Source organism: Octopus sinensis, linkage group LG26 (genome assembly GCF_006345805.1).
Source record: "Octopus sinensis linkage group LG26, ASM634580v1, whole genome shotgun sequence".
Taxonomy (NCBI): Eukaryota; Metazoa; Mollusca; class Cephalopoda; order Octopoda; family Octopodidae; genus Octopus; species Octopus sinensis.
In genome coordinates this window covers 7,618,549-7,644,430 of record NC_043022.1, presented here as the reverse complement: position 1 = coordinate 7,644,430, position 25,882 = coordinate 7,618,549, and the positions used below count along the sequence as shown (strand labels likewise).

Sequence of the window (25,882 nt, the reverse complement as noted above, 5' to 3'; positions counted from 1 at the left end):
ATAATGAAGTGATAATAAGATGATAATGAGATGATGAAATGATAATGGAGTGATAATAAGATGATAATGAGATGGTGAAATGATAATGATGTGATAAGATGATAATGAGATGATGAAATGATAATGAAGTGATAATAAGATGATAATGAGATGATGAAATGATAATGAAGTGATAATAAGATGATAATGAGATAATGAAGTGATAATAAGATGATAATGAGATGATGAAATGATAATGAAGTGATAATAATATGATAATGAGATGATGAAATGATAATGAAGTGATAATAAGATGATAATGAGATGATGAAATGATAATGAGGTGATAATAAGATGATAATGAGATGATGAAATGATAATGAGGTGATAATAAGATGATAATGAGATGATGAAATGATAATGAAGTGATAATAAGATGATAATGAGATGATGAAATGATAATGAAGTGATAATAAGATGATAATGAGATGATGAAATGATAATGAGGTGATAATAAGATGATAATGAGATGATGAAATGATAATGAGGTAATAACAAGATGGTAATGATTGAATGTAAAAAAAATTAGATGAAAATGAAATGGACAAATAAAATGAAGATTTGTATTCATTGAAACAATGAGAATGGCTCAAATGGGTGGCTGTACATAGTTGCTTAACTTAAAAGAAAGAGCAGCTGAATCTCCCTCAAATCTCACAGAGCCATTTTAAGAAAGGAACTATCTATCATGGGCCCTAGTACTCACACAGCCAGTTACTTGGTTTCCATGGTGTATGGTTAGTCCACATAACTCTTCTGGAGCATAGAGACAGTTTCTTGGTTTTTCTGGTGTGCAGGCATGGCTGTGTGTTAAGAAGCTTGCTTCTCAACCACATGGTCCCGGGTTCAGTCCCACTCCATGGCACCTTGGGAAAATTTTCTCTACCATAGCCTCGGGCTGACCAAAGCCTTGTGAGTGAATTTGGTTGATGGAAACTGAAAGAAGCCCGTCGTATTTGTATATGTGTTTATATATGTATGTGTGTGTCTGTGTCTGTCTCCCTGGCATCACTTGACAACCAATGTTGGTGTGTTTACATCCCCATAACTTAGTGGTTCGGCAAAAGAGACCGATAGAATAAGAACTAGGCTTACAAAGAATAAGTCCTGGGAGTTGATTCATTCGACTAAAGGCAGTGCTCCAGCATGACCACAGTCAAATTACTGAAACATGTAAAAAGGAACATATATACAGTGGGGGGAAATAAATATTCGTACATGTCAAAATTGTTTATTTATTTAATTTCTAATGAACATAAATGGGATATACCAATACTATATTTGCATACACATGCATAAACTAAGAATATGGAAAAGAAACTAATAAATTATAGTAACTAAGGAATTTATATTCAATTATAAATATTTAGGGGTGAAAAAAGTATTCATACAGAATAAATTTATGATTTTCTATGCCACAAAATACTGTTAAAATAATTTTTTTTTACTAGAACTTTCTCGTTTGTTCCAATAATCTTATCAGTTGTCATTTTTAAGTGTCAAAACGCTAGCTTCTTCATTCAGCATTGAGACAACATAAAGTAGTATCATAATAATGACGAAAAGTAAAGAACTCTCAAATACAGTGAAAAAATTAATTATTGAACAGTGGAAAGCAGGTAAAAGTTACAGGAAAATATCAGAGACCCTTTGTATTCCATTTTCTACCATATCTTCATTTATTCAAAGATATAAAAAATCGGGAACTGTTGAAAACAGAATAAAATCCAGTGCACCATGCAAGATTTCCCCTAAATCTTTAAGAAAAATGAAGTGAAGAATCGAAAAAAACCGCAATGATCACCAGAAAGGAGTTGCAAGAAGATTTGTTAGCTTCAGGGACTAGTGTTACACTACGAACAATCAGCAATGAACTTCATAGGAATGAACTGAAGTCACACTCTCTTAGAAAAACTCCACTGTTGACTAAAAGGCATAGAGATGCCCTTTTTAAAATTTGTTTATGAATATAAATTTAAACCTGATACATTCTGGGAAAATGTTCTATGGACAGATGAGTCGAAAATTGAATTGTTTGGAAGAAATTCATATAGCCACGTTTGGAGGAAAGATGGTACTGCCTATTCGTCAAAAAACACAATTCCTACCATAAAGTTTGGAGGTGGCAACATCATGGTGTGTGGGTGTTTCTCTGCAAATGGTACTGGCAATTTACATGTGATAGATGGTAGAATGAATGTAAGATGTACCAAAATATTTTGAACAATAATTTATGGGACTCTGTAGAAAAGCTCCAGCTTCGGGTTTTACAACAGGATAACGACCCTAAGCACACGGCGAAGTCTACCAAAAAAATGGATTGTCGATCACAATATAAAATTATTAGAATGGCCAAACCAGTCACCTGACTTGAACCCCATTGAAAATTTGTGGCGTTATTTGAAAATTAAAATTCATTCAAGAGCCCCAACGTGCATTCCAGATTTGAAGAAAATTTGTCAAGAAGAATGGGAAAAAATTCCTAAAGAAACATGTGAGTCATTGCTTAAGAACTACAAGAAGAGATTGGTTGAAGTGGAACTGAATAATGGTTATGCTACGAAGTATTAAATCAGAATTATCAGTTATTTATGTTCTGTACGAATACTTTTTTCACCCCTAAATATTTATGATTGTATATAAATTCCTTAGTTACTATAATTTATTAGTTTCTTTTGCATATTCTTAGTTTATGCATGTTTATGCAAATATAGTTTTGGTATATCCCATTTATGTTCATTACAAATTAGATAAATAAAGAATTTTGACATGTATGAATATTTATTTCTCCCCACTGTATATAAATCAGCCGAAATTGCGAAGATGATCCGGTTCTTGACTGAAGATTGAAGGCTTCGAATGTCCCGTCCGTGCTTTTTGTGTCGTCTTCTAATTGTTTCACGTTCTTGTCCCAGTTTGTATATTTTTTTACTTTTACATATATATATGGGTGGCACGTAAAAAGCACCCACTACACTCACGGAGTGGTTGGCGTTAGGAAGGGCATCCAGCCGTAGAAACACTGCCAGATTTGACTGGGCCTGATGAAGCCTTCTGGCTTCACAGACCCCAGTAGAACCGTCCAACCCATGCTAGCATGGAAAACGGACGCTAAACGATGATGATGATGATGATATATATATATAGTCCTCCCTAGACAGGACCCTGGTCAATTGTAGGGTTACCCATTTTTACCAGCTGAGTGGACTGGAGTAATGTGATATGTGTTTTACTCAACAACACAAGGCATAGCCTGGTTCAGGAATGGAAACCACAATTTTATGATCAGGAGTCCAACACCCTAACCACTAAGCCACGTGTCTCCACTCCCATGGGATATAAGTGACTGAAATCCTACAGAATGGGACACCGGTCTGTCACAAGGTTAACTCCAGATACTGTTTGAGCTCATTTGTAACTAAGTGGAATGGGGCATCGTGAAATGAAGTGTCTTGCTCAAGAACACAACATAGCGCCTGATCTGAGGATCAAAACCATTATCTTACAATTGTGAGATGTTTATGGCTAGAAAAGTTTTGCTTACAGGCAACACTAGATTAAACAAAATAAGCACGTGTTTAGGGCATCAAGAGAAGGAGGGGGACCACATAAATGGTAAAAGGTTTACTGCAATAAAGAAATCACTTTAAACTTGCTGAAATAATATTGGGTTGGTGCATAATTATTGCGGCTTTTTTTTTTTCAACAAATTTTATTCAACAAAACCAATAACAACATGTAACAAAAACATCTTTGTTTTCCCTTTTACTATTTTGTTTCGTTTTGAAAAATAAAAATTTATTTTATGGTTTGTTATTGTTTATATTTTGAATTACATAATCTTTTAAAGGGTGCACCAAAATCTGTGAAGTGTTCAGGGCTTTGATGGGTCTTAATCTGGCCCTGCTTAACAATAACAGTTATTCACTATGTCTGAACCTCATCCATTCAGTGTTGTGGGAAGTAGGGGGTGTGAAGAGGGAATATGCAAATCTAAGATGTTGATTCAATGGAGTAGAAGCAACTCAAGTGCACTTACTGTTCTTCTGAACTGGAACCAAATGGTGTGGAAGGTGTCTGCCTTCCGGAGGAATCTGTGAAGTTAAATAAATAAATAAATAAATAGAATAAAAAATGCACACTCACACATACATATATGCTTATATATATATATATTATATATAGAGATAAAATGATAATAATATTCCAAACTTACAGGGAAAAATTAAATTTAGAAATACTAAATCAAATTTCACAAAATATAATAAATATATATATAAAATAATAATACTCCAAACTTACAGGGAAAAAATTCAATTTAGAAATACTAAATCAAATTTCACAAAATATAATATATATAAATCCTTTAACAAAGGTTCAATCTTGGCCTGTATTGTAAAAGTATTCAGTGTTTTTTCCCCCCTTAGTCTGATAGGATTAAATACATCATTTTCAAACTAGTTATTGCATATATGAACATTTAAAAATAAAAATAAACAAAACATTATTACATTGTGTAAACATTAAGGCTGAGAGATCAATTCCTGAATCAGGTAGCATGGTGTGTTCTGTTGTCTCAATGGTCCTGTGGGTAAAGACATGGACTGTGCAACACATACACCCCTTGGACAAAGGATCAATCTTGGCCCATACTGATTGTTTTTTTTTTTTTCTTTCGATAGGTTTAAATATATTATTTTCACACTAGTTATAGTTGTTGTCTCAATGGTCTTGTGGGTAAAGTCATGGACACAATAATGCATGAACCTCTTTGACAAAGGTTCAATCTTTGTAAAAGTAGTCAATGTTTTTTTTTTCCATCTCCACTTACAGAAAAAATAAAATAAAATCATATCACAATCCCTACCTGGGACTGAACCCTCTATCCATCTACCCCACTGTTTTGTTTGTAAGCCACCCCCCTTATCCACTGGCCCATAAGGCCAGTAATACTACTTACACCAAGAATGAGATACTTAAATCTATTTTAATGATTGGTTAGTAATTATGTTAGTTTTATAAGTTTAAATATATTATTTTCACAGTAGTCATAGCTGTTGTCTCAATGGTCTTGTGGGTAAAGACGTGGACACAGCAATACATACACCCTTTGGCCAAAGGTTCAATTTTGCCCTGTGGCTCTTGTACAGTTTTTTTCCCCCCTTTCTCCATTTACAGAAAAAAAAAATAAAACTAAACTCTACCTGATACTGAAACCTCCATCTACCCTACTATCTTGTTTGTAACCAACCACCCTTTTCCACTGGGCCACAAGGCCCGTAATGCTACTTATACACAATAAGAGGTATTTAAATCTATTTTAATGATTGGTTGTTGATTATATGGCGGTTTGTTATGCTACCTTAAGCTTTCTCTTATGGATGTGCATCTCTATATATGTAAATCTGTGTCTCCATATGTGTCCTTGTGTGGAGTAAAATGTGTGTGTGTGTGTGTGTGTATATATGGTTATGTTTGTCAGTCTCCATTTGCATACGTGTGCTTGTCTGTTCTTATAACCTATGTACCTATCCGTCTGTATGTTGATCTGTTTATTTTCATATCCATATGCTTACATACAAAAAAAAAAAATTCCACACACACACATCTATCTACATAACAGTCCACTAACTATTCTACTCTACCTGTGTATTATATCTACTATGTATATTTCCTATTTAGTATTGGGGAGGTTTCATTTATAAGGACGTACTCCCATATTTGTCTGAGTGTTGGGTCTTTTAGGTGCTTGGATAAGATGCGGATGTCAAGTTAACCCAAGTTGCCTCCATGGTGGTCTTTGGCATGTTGTTAGAGTATGGAGGACTGTTTTTTGTCGTCCTATTGTCTCAGATGTTCATTTAGTCGTTCCGCAATGCTCCTAGATGTCTCCCCTATGTACATCATGTTCATGTTCTTACAAGCACCTTCTATGCATCTTATGCTGTAAACTACATTTCGAGTTCTACAGTTAATGCCAGGGCTAATCCTACATACCATGCAGTTATCATTGGTGCATATGGTATTCTCAAATGGGTATGTCCTACATAGTTGTGATCTGACAGAGTTCCTTGGCTTTTCAACAATCTTAATGTTGAGTTTGGTCTCCTTCAGAGCTTTTCTAAATCTACGGGCTAGTTCTCCATGGGCTCTACAAACATCACTCCTTGATATTTGTTGGTTTTATACCACGTGTTCGTCCTGTTTACTTTGTCACAAGTTCTTCGTATCCTATTCCATTCATTGTTTCTATATCTAGGGCAGGTACCACTGATATCACTATGTACAATGTTGTCTAATTTCTTTCTAGCCCTCTTGTATATACGAACCCTATCTTTCTGATCATATCCAGAGAACTGTATATGTTTCTTCATTTCATAGGGTTCACTTAGTGGGAACACATTGTTCATTATTCTAACTAGGTCTGCTATTAGTATGTTAATTTTCATGTTGTGTGACAAAGCTGAGTTCTTGTGAACAACATATTTTGAAGTTATGGGTTTCATGTAATAGGAGTGGAGGAGCTGCACTATTGTTCACAGTGGGGTAAATGTATTGCAAGGTGTATTCAAAACAATGGTAACCATACAGAGCCTGTTAAATAAATTAAAAAACTGTTCTTGTAAACTGTTTCTTATAAAAAAAATAAACCGTTCCTATGTATGGAGACTTTTGAATCAGCCTGTATGTATATATGTATGTATGGATACGTATGTATATATGCATAGATGTACACAAAAAAAGGAAAGGAGTGAATGTCTAACCCTTTAGTGTTCACATTATTCTGCCAAAATTAATCCTTTTTTATCCACATTGTTTTGAACTAATCCTGCATTAATGTTGTAGGTATGAGATTTTGATGAGGTAGCTGTTAATTTTTAGAATGATATTGTAGGGTTGGTCTGAGAGACCAGATCTGACCAGTTTGAACATAAAACAAAGAAGACTACTTTTGGCCGGATATGGCCGGTTTAAATGCTAACGGGTTAACCCTTTCGTTACCAACCCGGCTGAAACCGGCTCTGGCTCTCACTACATATGTCTTGTTTTCAAAAGTTTTCAATTAAAATCTTCCATTAAACCTTAGTCACAATTTATGCTCCTAACACTAGCTCAATGATGACTAAGTTATTTTACTAAATTCTTTGTTATATTTAAAGTAATTGAAAGAAATACAAAGCATCTCAAAATAAATACAGTAATGAAAGGGTTAAATACATTTCCCCTAATTCTTTAAAAGAATAATTTTAAGTAATTATGCTCCAAAGAAAAAACTACTTACCTGGAATACGATCGGTCATCTTTTTGGTAGAAATTTCTGGAAAGTGAAAAATGTGAAATTAGTAATGATAATGATGATGATGATGCAGATGATGATGATGATGGCGATCATGATGATGAGGATGACGATGATGATCATAATGATGATAGCAATGCTTGCTTAGAATTATCATAGAATAGGCCAAACATTTGTAATGAGTGTAGCACAAATAAAAATGTACATAAATAAAAACAATACAAATAATACAGATAAATTGGTGAGGAGGGGGAAAAGGGAAGGAAGAGAACCAAAATGTTCATAGGGGTGTGTCACATAAGTAAAATTACAGCGGGTGTTGCATAAAACCCGAAACCCTTATAGGGGTGTGTAGGAGAACAGAAACAACAACCTGACAAGAATAGAATATTAATTGAGGGTGGAGTACAAAACTAAAACAGATTTAAAACATGCCAATCCATTGTCTTTGAATAATTCTATCTAAATTTGGCACAAGGCCATAAAATTTGAGGGGAGGGGCAGGTTGATTATATCAACTCTAGTGCTCAACGGGTACTTATTTTATAGATTTGAAAGGATGAAAGACAAAGTCAACTTCATTGGAATTCAGGCTCAGAGTATAATAAGGTGAAAGGCATAATCCCTTCTACTGTAGGCACAAGGCCTTGAAATTTTGATGGAAGGAACTAGTCGATTACATCGACTTCAGTACACAACTGGTATTAATTTATTGACTCTGAAAGAAAGAAAGGCAAAGTCGACTTCAGCGGAATTTGAACTCAGAACGTGGCAACAGACAAAATACTGCTAAGCATTTCGCCCGGCATGCTAACGACTCTGCCAGCTCATCGTCTTAAGTGGAAGAAATAATAATAATAATAATAATAATTTTGGTTTCAAATTTTGGCACAAGGCCTGCAATTTTGGGGGATGTGGTAAGTCAATTACATTGACCCCAGTGTTCAACTGGTATTAATTTTACTGACCCCGGAAGGATGAAAGGCAAAGTTGACCTTGGTGGTATTTGAACTCAGAACGTAAAGACGAACGAAATGCTGTTTTGAATTTTGCTTGGCGTGTTAATGATTCTGCCAGCTCACCACCACCATAATAATAATAATAATAATAATAATAATAATAATAATAATAATAATATTAATCCTTCCTCTTAGAGGCACAAGGCCTGAAACTTTGGTCTAGTTTGATTACATCGATCCCAAAAGGATGAAAGTGTAAGCCGACTTCAGTGGAATTTGAACTTAGAATGTAGAGACGGATGAAACACTGTTAAGCATATCACTTGGAATGCTAATAATAATAATAATAATAATAATTAATTCGTTTATTGGCCACAAGGGCTGACAAAAATTAATTATAACATAAAGGGACAGAACACAGGACAAAAGTTACAAAGGGTTTTGTCCGTTTGAAAAATCCATGTAAAAAATAGTGTAACAACAAAAATATTTAACAATGAAAAACTCCCAATAATAATAATAATAATAATAATAATAATAATAATGCATATTTACCGTCTTTGACGCGAAGTCTACCAGTGGTGTTTTTTTGTCCAAAACGGTTGGAAGCGATACACAGGAACGTTCCCGAATCTTTTGGACTTACATCGAGAATTTTTAACCTAGAGAATAAAAAGAAAACAATGACCATTAGTGTGTGTGCATTTGTGTGTGTGTGTGTGTGTGTACATCTGGATGTATGCATGTTCATATCAGAGTGACCATTTTTCTAAAGACATATCAGTGGTCTTCCAGCATGCTGGCCACCAACCCAGAATTTCTGAGTGCCCTTGTTATTGCTAGATAGCCATTAACCCTTTAGTATTTAAACCGGCCATATCCGGCCAAAATATTTAATCTGTTTTATGCTCAAACTGACCAGATCCAGGCCCTCACACCAACCCTACAATGTTATTCTACATTAAGTAATTGCACCATCAAGATCTTGAAGATATGAGATAATGCATGATTGATTCAAATCAATGGGAATCAATAGGTATTATGTTTGATAGAATAATCTGAACACTAAAGGGTTAAACCTACAATGGGTTCATCAGTGCTTTCATTGCTACCGATGGAAGGAAAAAATAAAGGAAGGATCGGGTATTTTTGAAATGTACACAATATTCCTAAAGGTCAGTAATGGCCTTCCTTGACCACAAGTGGACAGCCATAATCATGTATGTATGTATGCATGTATGTATGGTGCAAGACTTGACAGTTATTAAATCCAGCGTGGTTAGCAGGAGTGGCTGTGTGGTAAGTAGCTTGCTAACCAACCACATGGTTCCGGGTTCAGTCCCACTGCGTGGCATCTTGGGCGAGTGTCTTCTGCTATAGCCCCGGGTCGACCAATGCCTTGTGAGTGGATTTGGTAGACGGAAACTGAAAGAAGCCTGTCGTATATATATATATATATATATATATATATATGTGTGTGTGTGTGTGTGTATGTTTGTGTGTCTGTGTTTGTCCCCCTAGCATTGCTTGACAACCGATGCTGGTGTGTTTACGTCCCTGTCACTTAGCGGTTCGGCAAAAGAGACCGATAGAATAAGTACTGGGCTTACAAAGAATAAGTCCCGGGGTCGAGTTGCTCGACTAAAGGCGGTGCTCCAGCATGGCCGCAGTCAAATGACTGAAACAAGTAAAAGAGTAAAAAAAAGAGTAAAAGAGAGTACCCAACAATGATTAAAACACTTTTTTTACTGTCCCTTAACCCCTTGGGGGTCGTTAGGGCACTGCAGCCATGCAGCATATCAAGGGTAAGAAAGCCTGGTGGAGCCCACCCCACTTCAGGCTAAGCTAATTTCTACAGCTGAGTGGACTGGAGCAATGTGAAGTGCTTTGCTCAAGAACACAACACATTGCCTGGCCCAGGAATTGAAACCACAATCTTACGATCGTGAGTCCAACACCCTATCCACTAAGCCACACACTTGTTTCAGTCACCGGGCTGTGGCCATGTTGGAGCACCCCTTCGAAGGGTTTTAGGTGTACAAATCAATCCTAGTACTTATGCTTTCTTCCTTAAGTCTGGTACCAATTTAGTCAGTCTCTTTTGCCAGACTGCTAAGTGACAGGGACGATGATGATGATGATGATGAATGTGTATCCCTACATGTCATAAATGGGTAGAGATCCCCTTCAGTCACAAATGACTAGTCACAAATGACTTGCAAGTTTCCCTCTGAGGCACAAGTCTAGCCAAGGTTGTTTATGGAAGACCAACAGTCACCCATGCATGCCAGCCTCCCCTCTCCATGCCACTGATGTTATCCAAGGAAAAGGCAAAGGGGCCGATACAGCTTGGCACCTGTGATATCACAACTCATTTCTACAGCTGAGTGAACTGGAACAACATGAAATAAAGTGTCTTGCTCAAGAACACAACACGCAGCCCGGTTTGGGATTCGAGCTCACAACCTCACGATTGTATAAGCCTGATGCTCTAACCACTGAGCCAGGCACCTTGTAGATTATTATAAAAAGAAAACTTTATGGTTGGTTTTTTGGTAAAACTTTTAGAATTGATTTGTTATTTTTTGTTTTTCTTTATTATCATTACTTTGAAATTTTAAAAATAAACTAGGATTAGATACCCTATTATTTTTTAGTGTACACGTCATAAGATGCAACTTAAAGGGTTGGCATCAGGAGGGCCATCTGGTCACAAAACACTGCCTTCAAGAAAAGAAATGAGGAAATCCCATCAACTCATACCTATTTCTTTATTATCCACAAGGGGCTAAAGATAGAGGGGACAAACAAGAACAGACATAGGTATTAAGTCGATTACATCGACCCCAGTGCGTAACTGGTACTTATTTAATCGACCCCGAAAGGATGAAAGGCAAAGTCGACCTTGGTGGAATTTGAACTCACAACGTAACAGCAGACGAAATACCGCTAAGCATTTCGCCTGGCGTGCTAACGTTTCTGCCAGCTCGCCGCCTTTAAAATATATATTTCGTTACTACCCACAAGGGACTAAACACAGAGGGGACAAACAAGGACAGACAAAGGGATTCAGTCGATTATATCGACCCCAGTGCGTAACTGGTACTTATTTAATCGACCCCGAAAGGATGAAAGGCAAAGTCGACCTCGGTGGAATTTGAACTCACAACATAACGGCAGACGAAATACCGCTAAGCATTTCGCCTGGCGCACTAACGTGTCTGCCAGCTCCAATCCTATCAACTCATACCAGCATGGAAAATCAGATATGCAAATAACTCTAATGAGGAGAATGAGTCTTACCTGGAACCGTAGTAAGTTTCCCGAACTCGGTACCTTGGATCGTGTGGTAAGGGTTTGTCATCTTTTGTCCAGTTATATTTCGGAACCGGTTTGCCTGTGATCTCGCATTCCAGACGAACAGTATCTTTTTTGTAAGCTGTGACATTCTTCATGGGTTCGTTGACCTCAACAAAACCATCTGTTAAAAAACAAAAAAAAATCAAAGAAAGTGAGAAATAACGAACCATAAGAAGCTACAGGTGAAAATTGTATTTTTTTTTTTTTACCTGCGCCAGCGAGGGACACAATAAGAATAAGTGAAATACTTACATATACCCATAGGAAAAGCAGATGCAAAGTCGTGGTACATTTAAGTTCCTCAAATATATCTAAACAGAAATTTTGTAGCAAGCCTCAACACACGTGTAGTTCGTGAGGAAACTCACGTGTGTTGAGGCTTGCTACGGAATTTCTGTTTGGATATATTTGGGGTACTTAAATGTACTCACGACTTTGCATCTGCTTTTCCTATGGGTATATGTAAGTATTCCACTTATTCTTATTGTGTCCCTTGCTAAAATTTTGAATTGATATCAGAATATTAGGTGTGGCTGTGTGGTAAGTTTGCGCCCTAACAACATGTTCTGGGCTCAGTCCCATTAAGTGGAACCTTGGGCAAGTATCTTCTAATATAGCCTTGGCCTGACTAAAACCTTGTAAGCAGATATAGGAGATGGAAACTGAAAGAAGCCTGTTGTATATATGTATATATGTGTGTGTATATATATATATGTGTTTATATGTGTGTATGTGTATATATATGTGTGTGTGTATATATATGTGTATATTTTTGTGCACTTATATATATATATATATATATATATATATGTGTGTGTGTGTGTATGTGTATATGTGTATATATGTGTGTGTGTGTATATATGTATATGTGTGTGTGTTTATATCTCTCTATATATAAACGGCAGTTTGTCTGTGTGCGTGTCTGTGTGTCTGTTAGGTTGTACCCTCACCCTGGCCACGGCTTTCAACCGATTCTGATGAAACTTGACACACACATAGCCCAATGTCATAATTCAAAACTAACGCAGCAAAAATTTTGAAAAGTTCCCCCAGTTCTGAAAAAAATCGAAAATTCCACATGGGGTCAAGAATCAGAAACACAAACCACAGACTGTCTAGGGGACGCAACTTGACCTTTTTAACTCTCAAAAAAAAAATTTACCATCATTTTTTTTCCATTTTTTTGCTATTTTTTTGGCTATAACTCTCTAAAAATGCTTTATAGTTATTTCCCTTACAAACCCGAGCAACGCCGGGTGATACTGCTAGTATATATATATATATATATATATATATATATTTACCAGTGTCATGCCAGTGGTACATAAGAGTGCCCATTACACTCACAGAGTGGTTGGCATTAGGAAGGGGATCCATTTGTAGAAAACCATACCAAATCAGACTGGGGTCTGGTACAGCCTTCCAGTATACCAGCCCAGTCAAACCGTGTGTGTGTGTGTATATACAGTAATCACTTGCCATATCGTGGTTCATGATGATAACGACAATAATGATGATGACGATGATGATGATGCTCATTATGCAAGCACACTGTACTTTGCGGTGGCTAAGCTGAAAAGTTGTGGTCAGTAGACCATGACTTTTCACAGCACCATCGGAATTGGAACAATTCCAAATCTTAATGACAAAGCAACCATTATGATTTCTCAAAAGTTAACTGATAGGCTTTTTTTTTTTTTCTTTTTCCTCAAGTAAATTTTAACATACATGCAACGCCTTTGATCTCGTTAGAGTTAAGTTCCCCAACGAGACTAATTAGCGACAAACATTCCACTCTACCAAGTTTGATTAATAATCCAACTTTCGAAGAACTTTCGACTGGAATTTCTCTGTTTTCTGTAGATTGATAGTTTATTACCTTTCGGCATGGTTCTAGTAATATTACAAGACTCTGTGTGTGTATGTGAGTGTGTGAGAGGAGAGAGAGAGAGAGAGAGAGAGAGAGAGAGAGAGAGAGAGAGAGAGAGAGAGAGAGAGAGAGAGAGAGAGAGAGAGAGAGAGAGAGAGAGAGAGAGAGAGAGAGAGAGAGAGAGAGAGAGACAGAGACTTCAATTCACATGGCTCTTAAAATCTGACCTAACCACGTAAGCAATTCACATGACTAGCCTTCATACAATCATGCAATCACCTAATGCCGTATGTGTGTCTATAAATATACAGACATACATAGACATATGTATGTCTATAAACATATAGACATACACATAGACACATATACATATATATATATAATATATATATATATCTATATATATATATATATATATACATATATATATGTATATATATATATAATATATATATATATGTGTATGTATGTATGTATAATTTCGTTTTTGTATCTGGTTTGCAAGATTCTTTATGTGAATTGTGTGTTGAAACAAATTTTGTTGTGCCCAGAGAGAGTCATTATGCCAATATAATTAACACACACACACACACGATCAATTCTGCTCATTTATTAAATATCTGATTTACATATATATATATATATATCTGATTTACATATATATATATATATAACGTCTGTCGTTACGTTCCGAGTTCAAATTCCGCCGAGGCCGACTTTGCCTTTCATCCTTTCGGGGCCGATAAATTAAGTACCAGTTACGCACTGGGGTCGATGTAGTCGACTTAATCCCTTTGTCTGTCCTTGTTTGTCCCCTCTGTGTTTAGCCCCTTGTGGGTAGTAAAGAAATATATATATATATATATATACACATACCTATATACATACACACACACACAAGTAAGCATACAGGTGCAAAACAAGGTGCAGAAAATAGTAATCAAATGCCAAAGATAGAGTAATATACTATTATATATATAAATATAAACGGCAGTTTGTCTGTCTGTGTGTCTGTTAGGTTGTACCCTCACCCTGACCACGGCTTTCAACCGATTCTGATGAAACTTGACACACACATAGCCCATGTCATAATTCAAAACTAACGCAGCGAAAATTTTGAAAAGTTCCCCCAGTTCTGAAAAAAAATCGATAAATTCGACATGGGTCGAGAATCTAAGCTTTTTATATGCAACACATTTTCTACAAACTGTCTAGAGTACACAACTCGACCTTTTTAACTCTCGGAACACGTGGGGTAAGTATCCCAAAATGTATAAAAATGTACAAAAACGGCAAAAAAGCGGGCAGCAATGTGAGTGACAACAACGAAAAAGTCAAAAGTGACCAAACTGAACAAACGAATGGAAAAGGTTTTTTTGGTGTACACGACAAAAGCGTTTATATAATAAACCAAGAGTTTGCAAGTAGCGTCCGAGGACCCTTAGGGTACGTCAAAAATTTAAGTAAAACGTTTGGGGTGGTAGTTATAAAGAAAGTGTAAACAAAAAAAGTATTCGAATAACTTGCGGCTGCAGCAGCTATTAGCAGAAGTGGCGGTATTGGGGGTAAAGTCTCGAATGTAATTTCTTCCTGGTAGGAATGGTTGGTTGAATTATCGATAGCTGTTTGATAGTTATTTGGGAGTGAAGAGAAGACATTGCATACCATGCAACTACTACACTGCGCCTCGTTCGCCCTAGAGGGAAAGGACTAGATTGGGATTAGTCTTTGCCTACTAGGGGCTCTTACATACCCGGGCAACGCCGGGCTATGCTGCTAGTATATATATATATATATATATATATATATAATACAGTGCACATTTAAACACATAAGAGGCATCCATCACAGGATTCCTTGCACGCTAGAGAGAACAGTTAAATTCCAAACCACTATTAGGGATAAAATTTCAAAGGGAATGAGAAATAAAATCATTTACCATATTATTTTTCATTCCCTTCAAAATTTTATCCCTAAATAGTGGTTTGGAATTTAACTGTTCTCTCTAGCTGAAGAATAAAGGAATTAAAGTCTTGGATACATACCACAGTTACGTATGTCACAGATTTCCTTCCTGACATTTTCATTGGTTGTAAAACACCAAGGCCTGTCTTCTTCGTTGCCTGGGTTACGGCAGAAGTTATGGTCACCTGTGAAGAAACAAAAAGGATTTATATAAATACTAGTATAATAACCCAATTTCATTCAGGTCTACTTGGGCCACATTTTAAAGATGAGGAATTTAAAAAAAAAAAAAACGAAAATTTTATTAAAAATTAAAAAGAAAATGAGGGCAAAAAGCACTCGTTTTTTCACAATGAAAAATCATTGTGACAAAATGTATGTTTATTAAGCACAACAGCCTTCAGTGCATGCTGCTGGGCATTAAAAGCCAATTGCACAAACCTAGAGGTGTTCTGGGCCCCCTTGAATCGATAAAAAAATCACTCTTTTTGCCATAGCAACCACATCTTTATAGCTTGCAAATCTTAACCATCGGGGGTCTCATCCTCACCATGCATTTAGTATCCCTGCCAATTTTCATGTAAAAGCACCTGTATTAGTGCCATGTAAGAAGCACCCAGTACACTGTAAAGTGGTTGGTATTAAGAAGGGCATCCAGCTATAAAAACCATACCAGAATAGACAACTGGAGCCTGGTGCAGTTCTCTGGATGGCCCAGCCCCTGTCAACCCATCCAACCCATGCCAGCATGGAGAATGGATATAAACATCATGATGATGATAATAGGGTACAGATGTGACTATGTGGTAAGAGGGCGGCGAGCTGGCAGAAACGTTAGCACGCCGGGCGAAATGCTTAGCTGTATTTCTTCTGCCGTTACGTTCTGAGTTCAAATTCCGCCAAGGTCGACTTTGCCTTTCATCCTTTCGGGGTCGATAAATAAAGTACCAGTTACGCACTGGGATCGATCTAATCGACTTAATCCATTTGTCTGTCCTTGTGTGTCCCCTCTGTGTGTAGCCCCTTGTGGGCAATAAAGAAATAAGAAGTTGGTTTCCCACGGAGGACCCTGAGTGGCTTTTGCAGGTGGCTGCGGAGGTCATATGGGAAACCGATCTGTGCAGGATAACGAACTCCTTCCCAGAGGATACCTTTAGATTTGTGTTAAAACGGCTCCACTCGGCACTGTCCAAGTGTTTGGCTAGGACAAGGAGCCTGGTCGGGCAGGAAAGAGATACCACCATGCTGGAAATAGCAGCCAAAACCTGACTCTAAAACCACATTAAATGTTCATACAGCACGAGGAGAGAGAAGACAAAGAGACAAAATAAACTAGCAAAAAAAAAAAAAATACTGGACAATTCCAGATCTCGGATTCCAGAATTGTCCAGTAATTTTTTTTTTTTTGCTAGTATATTTTGTCTCTTTGTCTTCTCTCTCCTGGTGCTGTATGAACATTTAATGTGGTTTCAGAGCCAGGTTTTGGCTGCTATTTCCAGCATGATGGTATCTCTTAGATAACCCTAAATTATAATTTTAATTATAATTATTACCTTTGAGGCTTTTTTATTCCCATGCCGGCCACCTAATAAGATTGGTATTTAAATATCGATCTTATCCTTTATATATATATATATATATATATACATATATATATATATATACATATACATATATATACATATACATATATATATACATATACATATATATATATACATATATATATATATATACATATATATATATACATATATATATATATACATATATATATATATATACTATATATATATATATACATATATATATATATATATACATATATATATACATAATTATATATATATACATATATATATACATATATATATATATATATACAATATATATATATATATACATATACATATATATATACCATATATATATATATATATACATATACATATATATATATATATATATACAAACACATTATATGATTCTGTGTGTGTGCATGTTTGTCTGCATCTATAAAAAGAGCCGCCAGGTAACTTCCATGTAATCTGTCTGTTTGTCCGCCTGCATCTCTTTGTGACCAGATGTCTACACATCCATATGATTGATGGTCTGTAATGCCATACACACATACATCATATACACTCACTCACACACTTTTCTATGTGCATATATATATATATATATATATATGTATATATATGTGTGTGTGTAATGGACAACATCCCTCCCTCAAGCCATATCTAATGACACACATATTAGGTGAAGACACAGGGCAGGGGAGGGGCGTGGTTGCGATGGTGGTGGTGGTGGTGATTTACAGCTATGTCACAGGAAATTGGTGGCGCAATAAATAAAACAAAAAAAAATCATAAAAACATAGGAACATATACAAAAAAAACAAAAGGGAAAATGGAGGAAGTACTACACACCATCTTGATGCAAACAATGGGAATGATGATGATGGTGATGATGTGAAGAGGAAGAAAGTGAAGAGGAAGCAGTCATACGGGGGGGGGGGAGAGGAAGATAACGAGGAGGAAGAGGAGTAGTTAGAAGACGAAGAGGATGAGGGGGAGTAGTAGTTAGAAGACGAAGAGGATGAGGGGGAGTAGTAGTTAGAAGACGAAGAGGATGAGGGGGAGTAGTAGTTAGAAGACGAAGAGGATGAGGGGGAGTAGTAGTTGAGACGACAAGGATGAGGGGGAGTAGTAGTTAGAAGACGAAGAGGATGAGGGGGAGTAGTAGTTAGAAGACGAAGAGACCGAGAGTGAGTAGTAGTGGAAGATAACGAGGGGGAGTAGTAGTTAGAAGAGGAAGTGGATGAGGGGGAGTAGTAATTAGAAGAGGAAGAGGATGAGGGGGAGTAGTAATTAGAAGAGGAAGAGGATGAGGGGGAGTAGTAGTTAGAAGAGGAAGAGGATGAGGGGGAGTAGTATTTAGAAGGGGAATGGAACGAGGGGGAGTAGTAGTAGGAGGAGGAGATGAAAATGAATGAGAAAAGAAAAAAGAGAATGAGAAGAAAGAAAGAAAAGGAGAAAATGATGATGAGGAGGAGGAGGGGAAGGAAAGGGAGAAGAAAAAAAGATGACAGAGCAGGTGAGGAGGAAATGGAGGAGATGAAGAAGGTAAGCAAAGGAGACAGAAGAGGCATGAAGAAAAAAAAATAGATAGGAAAAACAGAAAGTAAAAAGATAGAAAGAATCCCACCCCACCCCGCGCCTTTTTTTATCTGCCCCTCCCCTCAAATATTTATATTTTATTATCCTGTATTATTCCACCTGAACTCCCTTCTCCCCATCCCGGGGTGGGGGTGGGGGGTGGCTTTACCCCCCTCCCCTCCACTACCTTCCAAGCTTTTGTTTTTGTTTTGCTTCCCTAGAAAAATGGTTTATCTAAAATATACTGGTGGTGATGGTGGTGGTGGTGGCGGTGGTGGTGGTGGTGGTGGTGGAGCAGGAGGGAGGCAGTTGTGTGTGTGTGTGTGTGTGTGTGCTGAGAAGCAGTAGAAAGGCAATGGGAAGAAAGGTGGGGGGGGGTAGAGTCACTGTGATGGTGGTGGTGGTAGTAGCGATAGTTGCGGTGGTGGTGGTAGTAGCGATAGTTGTGGTAGTAGCGATAGTGGTGGTGGTGGTGGTAGTAGCGATAGTTGTGGTGGTGGTGGTGGTAGTAGCGATAGTTGTGGTGGTGTTGGTGGTAGTAGCGATAGTTGTGGTGGTGTTGGTGGTAGTAGCGATAGTTGTGGTGGTGGTGGTGGTAGTGCTGAGGAACAGAGAGGCCCACGTTGTTGTTGTTGTTGTTCTTGTTGTTACTGTTATGGTAATAATCTAGATTAGAATAAAAGGCTGCAATAAATCACCTTACAATGGTTAAATCTGCTCTCCACCCCGCCACCCCACCCCCCGCTCATGCCCCCCCCCCCCCCCGCTTCTCTCTGCCTCTTCTGTCTCTCAGAATAGTGAGTGGTACAATCTTTAATTGCTGAAACACCAAATAAATTCTAGAATTATCAAGACAACAACAACAACAACTACACCCTAGCACCTCCACCCCATTTACCCAAAAGACATGTGGTGTTTCCAAGATTATACCACTGCCGCTGTTTGTCCCTACTGTACATGTGGGAGGGGGGGGGGGTCAGAGCGGGGATGGGGTGGGGTGGAGATGGGGGCAGAAGAAGAAAGATGAACACCATCAGGGGGTTTCTGTTTCACTTGTTATTATTATATTATTATTATTATTATTAAGGCAAGGCAGGCGCAGTGTACCCCTGTTTAATGGCTGCAGCAAATTGAGGGTTGGGCTGTGGATGAGGCTGGAAGGAAGGAACTGGCAGGAATGACACCTTTGTCTTCTTTGGTCAAGCTCCTCTTTTACTCTTTTACTTGTTTCAGTCATTTGACTGCGGCCATGCTGGAGCACCACCTTTAGTCGAGCAAATCGACCCCGGGACTTATTCTTTGTAAGCCCAGTACTTATTCTATTGGTCTCTTTTGTCGAACCGCTAAGTGACGGGGACATAAACACACCAGCTATAGCAGAAGACACTTGCCCAAGATGCCACGCAGTGGGACCGAACCCGGAACCATGTGGTTGGTTAGCAAGCTACTTACCACACAGCCACTCCTGCGCCTATCAATTTTTTTTTTTTTAAGTTCCGCTTTAACTAACACATGTGTGGTGCAATTCTCCTGATACAGGAGACCTTCCAATGAGGACCGGTCTAGGAACCCCACGCAACCAGAATTATACTGACCTCTGAAGGGGCATGCCCCCTACTCAACTATTGTTCTCCAATAAAAAATGGTTTGGGTGTGTGATCCTACCCAAATCATGTGCCTGAAGATTGGGGAACAATAGTTGAATAGGGGTGCATGTGCCTTCAGAGGTCAGCATAATTCTGGTTGCGTGGGGTTCCTAGACTGGTCCTCATTGGAAGGTCTCCTGTATCAGGAGAATTGCACCACACATGTGTTCTCATATTTTGTGTATTAGCTTTATCTGTGACTTGTTTCTGTTATTTGACTGTGGCCAGGCTGGGGCACCACCTTGAAGGGTTTTAGTTGAACAAATTGACCCCTAGGACTTTTATATTTCTTTACTACCCACCAGGGGCTAAACAAAGAGGGGACAAACAAGGACAGACAAAGGGGTTAAGTCGATTACATCAACCCAGTCTGAAACTGGTACTTTATTTATCGACCCCGAGAGGATGAAAGGTAAAGTCGACCTCGGCGGAATTTGAACTCAGAACATATAAAGCCTAGTACTTATTCTAACGGGCTCTTTCGCTGAACTGCTAAGTTATGGGGATATAAGCACTCCAACATCAGTTGTTCAGTGATAGTGGGACACACACAAAGACACACACACACACACACACACACACATGATGGGCTTCTTTCAGTTTTTGTCTACTAAATCAACTTACAAGGCTTTGGTTGACCCGAGGTTATAACAGAAGACACTAGCCAAGGTGCAATGCTGTGGGACTGAACCCAGAACCATGTTGTTGGGAAGCAAGCTTTTTACCACACAGCAACACCTGCACCTATACTATTTTATTCGTTTCAGTCATTTGACTGTGGCCATGCTGGAGCACCTTGACACCAGTACTTATTCTTTGTAAGCCTAGTACTTATTCTATCAGTGTCTTTTTGCCAAACCGCTAAGTTATGGGGATGTAAACACACCAGCATCGGTTGTCTAGCGATGTTGGGACAAATACAGATACACAAACGTATACACATACATATATATACATATATACGACGGGCTTCTTTCAGTTTCTGTCTACCAGATTTTGTCTACCAGATTCTGTCTATGAGATTTTGTGAAAAGCCAATAAAAGCAGGAACGATTGCGGGATAGTACAAGACATGCTTATCTGAGCATGAAACTTATATTGACTTGCCTTCAAATGTTGTAGTTAAGAAGGGATATTTATCTCTCACTGGATGCAGGGCTTATTGTTTCGTTGGCTCTCCCACCAGCGGAACCGTGCACTAATAAACCTATGTATACACACACACACCATAAATGTGATATACATATACATGCATAAAACACAAACATATATATACATACATACATTATAAATATATATATATATATATATATATATATATATATGTATATATTATATATATGTATATAAGTGTGTATATATATGTATATATATATGTATATATATATACACATACACACATATGTATATATATATACACACATACATATATGTACATATATATATATATACACACATACATATATGTACATATATATACACACACACATACATATACACACCATATATATATACATACACACATATATATACACATACATATATGTATATATATACACATACATATATATATATATATACACACACACACATAGATATGTGTATATATATATGTGTGTGTATAAATATATATATATGTATGTGTATATATATACATATATGTATGTGTATAAATATATATATATATATTCACACACACACATAACATTCTTTTTCTTTCTGTTTCATTTATTAACTAACTATCCCCCCCACCCCGATCTAATTAACAAAAAACGACAACAACAAACCCAATAACAATTACCAGCAATGATATTATGCCAGACACATATTTTACAAGTCATTTGGAAATCTTTGTGATAAAATATTTACTCAATAAACAAAAGATGGTAAGCCATAAATATTGGTAATTAAGCACCATGGAACCACTCCCACATCTTGCAGCAGAATCTAAGACAGAAACGGTGAGGAAGAGGAGGGGCAGCAGGCAATTAACGAAACAAAGGGGCAGGAGAGGACATTGTTGTTATTGTTGTTATTGTTTGTATAGTAACAATGATGGTGGCGGGTATGGGATGTTGGACATTTGAACAAAATGTCAAGGATATATGTGTGTGTGTGTGCATGCGGATACAATGTTATATGTATGCATATATGTATGTGTGTGTGTGTGTGTGTATAAATGTATGTATGCATGTATGTATGTGTGTGTGTGTGTATAAATGTATGTATGCATGTATGTATGTGTGTGTGTATAAATGTATGTATGCATGTATGTATGTGTGTGTGTGTATAAATGTATGTATGCATGTATGTATGTGTGTGTGTGTGTATAAATGTATGTATGCATGTATGTATGTGTGTGTGTGTGTATAAATGTATGTATGCATGTATGTATGTGTGTGTGTGTGTATAAATGTATGTATGCATGTATGTATGTGTGTGTGTGTGTATAAATGTATGTATGCATGTATGTATGTGTGTGTGTATAAATGTATGTATGCATGTATGTATGTGTGTGTGTGTATAAATGTATGTATGTATGTATGTATGTATGTGTGTGTGTGTGTGTATAAATGTATGTATGCATGTATGTATGTATGTATGTGTGTGTGTGTGTATAAATGTATGTATGCATGTATGTATGTATGTATGTATGTATGTATGTGTGTGTGTGTGTGTGTGTATAAATGTATGCATGGATGTATGTATGTATGTATGTATGTTGTGGTGTGTGTGTGTGTGTGTGTGTTTGTGTGTGTGTGTGTGTATAAATGTAATGTATGTATGTGTGTACATATGTATGTCTTGAATACAACAAGAGAACATTGTTGATGTAAAGACTAGGGTTTGATATTAATGTCATACCACAAATAATAAATGCCCTCCTTCTCTCTCTCTCTCCCTCACACTCTCTCAATAGATATATGAGTGTGTGTGTGTGCATGTGTGTGTGTATATATGTGTGTGTGTGTATATATATATATATATACGTGTGAGTATGTATATATATATATATATGTGAGCATGTATATATATATGTATGAGTGTATGTATATATATATGTAATATACATATGTATGTTTTTATATATATATATATGAGTGTATGTATATATATATATATAATGTACATATATGTGTGTTTTATATATAAATATATGTGTGTGTGTGTGTGTGTGTATATATATGTATATGTGTGCATGTATATGTTTATATTTGTATATGTATATAAATATATATATGTATCTCATCATCCTCATTTAACATCCATTGGGAAGACGGAGAAAGAAAATCGCCGTATGTGAATATATATATATGTTTATATGCATAAATATATATATATATATATGTTTATATGCAGACGCAGTCCTTCGCTGGCAATAAAAATATGCCAACTGTGTCTGCGCAGTAGATTTTGAAAAAATTAGGATGTATAAACAAGGGGCACATAGTTGGTCGCCTCGTGTTTATATATTTAATCTAAGGTGTACCTGTTGAGGACAATTTCACCTCACGAGTAAAAGTTATTTACTTGCTAAACTAAAATCAGAAACCAATTGGTCCAGGAAATTAGATGGTTAAATGTTTTTTATTTTTTCATTTCTTTCCTGTCAAATTTTATCCCTAATTTTGTGGTTATAGAACCTAGCTGTTCTTTCTAGCATGTTGAATCCTACAAGTGGATTCCTTATGTGTTTAAATGTACACTATATCTTATGACTAATATGTGGTCTTTGGACTAAATTTTTACATGCTAGGCCACTGGAAGTGAAAATTTCTATTAAATTTCCATTTCCCTTTGATATGATTACATATATATATATATATATATCATCATCATCATCATCATCATCGTTTAACGTCCGCTTTCCATGCTAGCATGGGTTGGACGGTTCAACTGGGGTCTTGCAAGCCCGAAGGCTGCACCAGGCCAGTCAGATCTGGCAGTGTTTCTACAGCTGGATGTCCTTCATAACGCCAACCACTCTGAGAGTGTAGTGGGTGATTTTATGTGCCACCGACACAGGTGCCAGACGAGGCTGGCAGACGGCCACACTCGGATGGTGTTTTTTATGTGCCACCGACACAGGTGCCAGACGAGGCTGGTAGACGGCCATGCTCGGATGGTGTTTTCTTATGTGCCACCGACACAGGCGCCAGACGAGGCTGGCGAACGGCCACGATCGGATAGTGTTTTTTATGTCCCACCGACACAGGTGCCAGACGAGGCTGGCAGACGGCCATGCTCGGATGGTGTTTTCTTATGTGCCACCGACACAGGTGCCAGACAAGGCTGGCGAACGGCCACGATCGGATAGTGTTTTTTATGTCCCACCGACACAGGTGCCAGACGAGGCTGGCAGACGGCCACGCTCGGATGGTGTTTTCTTATGTGCCACCGACACAGGTGCCAGACGAGGCTGGCGAACGGCCACGCTCGGATGGTGTTTGTTAAGTGCCCACAGCATGGAGGCCAGTTGATGCGGTACTGGCTACGGTCACGTTCGGATGGTTTTCTTATGTGCCACCGGCACTGGTACCACAAGGATACAAATTCCATTGATGTTCATCTATTTTGATTTGGTTACACACATGTACATATGCACAGACTTACACCATTGCTTCCTGCTCTCTCTAGGAACCAATATGCTCAGTTCTTTGCTATGTTAGCTGCCAAGAAAGTTCGATCTCTTTTTCTCTGCCCACAAAATCATTAAGAAAAAAACAAACAAACAAAAACATAAATAAACAAAAAAAAATGTTAGAATTCAGGTGTTCCTTACCTAATTGTGTACTGTTGGCAACATTGAAATTGTGCTTGTGTGGGGTTTGCAAGCTCCAGTTTTGACAGGGATACTTGGATTTTGTGAAATTGAAGTAACCTTTGTAGGTCATTCCAGTGCCTTTGTAGCATGTTATATCTGTAATTAAAGAAAAAAGAAAAACAATTACTATAAAATATTAAATAAAAACAAAAAACAAAAAAACAATTACTATAGTTTGCACAAATTATTGTCTGATATTCATTCTCCATGCTGGAGCGCCACCTTGAAGGGTTTTAGACAAAAATATGAACCCCAGGACTTTTTTTTAATTAAAAAGCCTAGTACTTATTCTATTGGTATCATTTGCTGAACTGCTAAGTTACAAGGATGTAAACACACAACACCAGTTAAGTGGTGGTGGTGCTGGTGGGGCTCAAAACACAGACCATATATATATATATATATATATATATATATATATATATATATATGTATATATATATATATATATATATATCTTCTTGCCCACAGGGGCTAAACATAGAGGGGACAAGCAAGGACAGACAAAGGGATTAAGTTGATGACAATGACCACAGTGCATAACTGGTACTTATTTAATCAACCCCGAAAGGATGAAAGGTAAAGTCGACCTTGGTGGAATTTGAACTAAGAATGTAATGGCAGATGAAATGCCACTAAGCATTTCACCCGGCATGCTAACAATTCTGCCAGTTTGCTGCCATGACTGAGACCTTTGGAAATATGCAGTGCGTGAGCAGACCTGGAAAGCAAAGTGAGACCATAACCCGTGGCCTATGCC

General features: G+C 37.3%; 1 protein-coding gene across 2 annotated transcripts in view; it reads right to left on the bottom strand.

Moving 5' to 3' along the window:
* LOC115224753 (inactive tyrosine-protein kinase transmembrane receptor ROR1) overlaps positions 1-25,882 on the bottom strand; it is a 62,715-nt gene that overhangs the window by 22,265 nt on the left and 14,568 nt on the right. For both annotated transcript variants that reach the window (XM_029795645.2, XM_029795646.2), the window contains exons 3-8: positions 25,081-25,218; positions 15,571-15,675; positions 11,599-11,776; positions 8,851-8,957; positions 7,322-7,357; positions 4,079-4,133 (exon numbers count right to left, since the gene is read on the bottom strand). In XM_029795645.2, coding sequence (XP_029651505.1) covers positions 4,079-4,133; positions 7,322-7,357; positions 8,851-8,957; positions 11,599-11,776; positions 15,571-15,675; positions 25,081-25,192 — 593 coding nt within the window. In that variant the 5' untranslated portion in view covers positions 25,193-25,218. The remainder of the gene's footprint in view (positions 1-4,078; positions 4,134-7,321; positions 7,358-8,850; positions 8,958-11,598; positions 11,777-15,570; positions 15,676-25,080; positions 25,219-25,882) is intronic.